The 2,716-nt window shown below is 37.7% G+C and overlaps 1 protein-coding gene across 1 annotated transcript in view; it reads right to left on the reverse strand.

The window, feature by feature from the left end:
- Positions 1-1,876, reverse strand: part of LOC111619466 — a 10,472-nt gene extending 8,596 nt beyond the window's left edge. The window contains exon 1 of the mRNA XM_023361193.1: positions 97-1,876. Coding sequence (XP_023216961.1) covers positions 97-1,876 — 1,780 coding nt within the window. The remainder of the gene's footprint in view (positions 1-96) is intronic.
- Positions 1,877-2,716: the final 840 nt, after the last annotated feature.

Consider the following 2,716-nt stretch of genomic DNA (forward strand, 5'->3'; position numbering starts at 1 on the left):
ATAAATCATCACAAGATTCATCAGAACCGCAATTCGGACAAAAGTATGTTAACATGTCACGATATTTTCTACATCTGGAATGGGCCCAGTTCTTACATTCTTGACACTGGATCCATTCTTCACCAGAACGTGAGTTAGAGTAACGGTCACAGCAGACTAAACAATAATACTCTAAACTATCCTCTTCATTCTCAGAATTTTCACTGCTCATTTGTACAACCTGTCGTTTAATGGACTTCCTCTTTCCTTTTCCTTTTAGCGTTCTCTTGTCGCTCCCTTTTATTTTATTCCCTTGATTTCTCTTTACCCTTCCCTTTCCTTTATTTTTTCTTACTTCTTCATTATCAATGCTTACCTTCCTTTTTTTGCTTTGCTCTTCTGCCAGGGCTTGTTTCTCAGGAGTGTCTGTTAAAATTGCGGATTTTCTACGACATCTCTTGATCGTTCCACTCCGTGGTGGTGCCTTTGGAAAGGGACGAATTGCTTCTGGGGAGAAAGGAACATCCTTTCCAAGTCCTTGTACAACACCAGAAGTTGTAGACAAATTTACAACTCCTGATGGCCCTGGTTGATCCAAGATTTGTCTTTCGTCAATAATGCTTACAGTTTCACGTGCATTGTTGGATTTATCTATACTAGTTTCTGCCTCTGAAACTTCCATATCAATTATATCAATATCATTTATAGGTGTGATGCCTGCAGAGACACTCTCATGCGTTGGAGCCAAAGGGCGATCTGTGACGAAAGATGGAGCAAAGTCGTCTTCAGTGAAAATATTAGGATCATATGGCCAAATGCCAGCCTTTTTAAAAGAGCTCATTATATTGATAGGAGTTGCTGCAATTGGCAACGCATATTTTACGATTTCAGGGATCTCATATATTGACATTGTCTTGCCAGGGTTGCTGCGTAGCCAGTTGTCTTGAGCCTTTGCACAATAATTTTTAAACGGTGCATTCACTCCAACGTCCAATGGTTGCAGACGGTGTGTACAATGAGGCGGGAATGACAGCATTACAATGGAGTTAGATTTCGCTTTTTCTACCACATTGATATCGACGTGAGATTGGTGATTATCAAGCAATAACAAAACTGGATCTGAAGGTGATGGTCTGGTGTGTTTGATGAAGTGATCCATATATATGAGGAACTCCGTAGCTGTCATCCATCCAGAGCTATTTCCTGCACCAATGGATTCCGGTGGTCCGCCTTTGATAAACAAATCCTTGTATTTAAGTCGAGGGAAAATAAACATTGGAGGAACTGTGTGTCCTAATGCATTTGCTGCCAGTTCTACGGTGACTAATGAACCTCGTTCTGCAGATACTATAGCTCCAACTTGCTTAGTTCCTTTTTTGGCAATAATTTTCTTTGGCTTTAGCACTGTTGTAACGCCAGTTTCATCTAAATTATATATTCTCGAGGGCGGAAATTTATATTTATCCAACACTGTGCCTAGCTTTGTAAAAAATTCGTTAATATTGTGCTTATTAAAAGATGATGCTCTGCTAGCACTTGTCGATTCCGGGGCTCTAATCGAGAGTTGAGGGTTTCTCTTTAAAAAACCAGTCAGCCAATCTGGACCAGCTTTTTTATTCTCATGCCAAGATGGTGGAATATCAGAGGCGTTGAATTTCTGTGCACATTCATATGCTAATTTTCGCACTTCCTCTGGTAGAAGACCAAAGAAAATTGTTGCACATTTTAACAAATACTCTGCTAACTTGTTTTCCTGTTCTTCACTAAAGACCAATCTTACTTTTTTGTAGCCAACCACAGCGTTTTCTACTCCAGATTTCAACTTCTTTACAAATCTGTATAACGTCATATGGCAAATATCTAATTCTCTGGCAACAGTTTTTATTTTTTTTACCATCTTTAATAACTGCATCTGCAGCTCTTTGCATCAACTCCTGAGATACAGAACCTCGTGTTGTTTTTCGAATATAAGTCCGCATACTGCAAAAGAAAAAAATATATTACTGTATTTTTACTGCATTACCAGTACAGATGAACTGGGGCAAGTTGTTCTAAGGTCACAACATACCCCCAAAGAAGGGAACATCTAGCCCCAATAACACATGGGTTCAAAACAGCAACTACTAGATTAGGTTACGAGACCTACACGGTTTTAGCGTTTATATCAAGATACCATATATATTTTTGAATAAAAATACCAAACAACTAATCTCTAATTATTTAAATTCGCCAGATATACCAAAAATATCAAACACGAAAATATTTACTTACGTGGATCAGCGACGTACAGGCTCCTTTTCCAATGTACTGGAAGTTACTGGCCTAACTAAGATGGCTGCCGTCGATGCGCAGAAACATTCGATTTCATGACTTATTTACTAATTATTATTATTATTTTTCCTTATGAAGCTATTTCAATCGGAACAACTTACCACGGGAACTTTTAGCCCCGCTCTCCCCTACTGTAAAACCTGTGAAAACCGGAATCACACGGGTATTGAATTGTTTTTTCCGTTTGGGCAGGCTTTCGTTTTCAACAGGTTTCAGTATAAAATTTTTCTCTTTTACACTTAAAGTATACCAGATAAATGTTACGTTTGTTTTTATATGTAATAAAATCATAGTAAAACATTTTATTTTTAAGCTTAATAGAAATTAATTAAAAAATACCAAAGTAGGTTAAACACTATTCTCAGAACACAGTTAAAGCAATAAACACATATGTTGTCCCAATACT

This window comes from Centruroides sculpturatus, unplaced genomic scaffold (genome assembly GCF_000671375.1).
Source record: "Centruroides sculpturatus isolate CEXI.00-Female unplaced genomic scaffold, Cexi_2.0 scaffold166, whole genome shotgun sequence".
Classification (NCBI taxonomy): Eukaryota; Metazoa; Arthropoda; class Arachnida; order Scorpiones; family Buthidae; genus Centruroides; species Centruroides sculpturatus.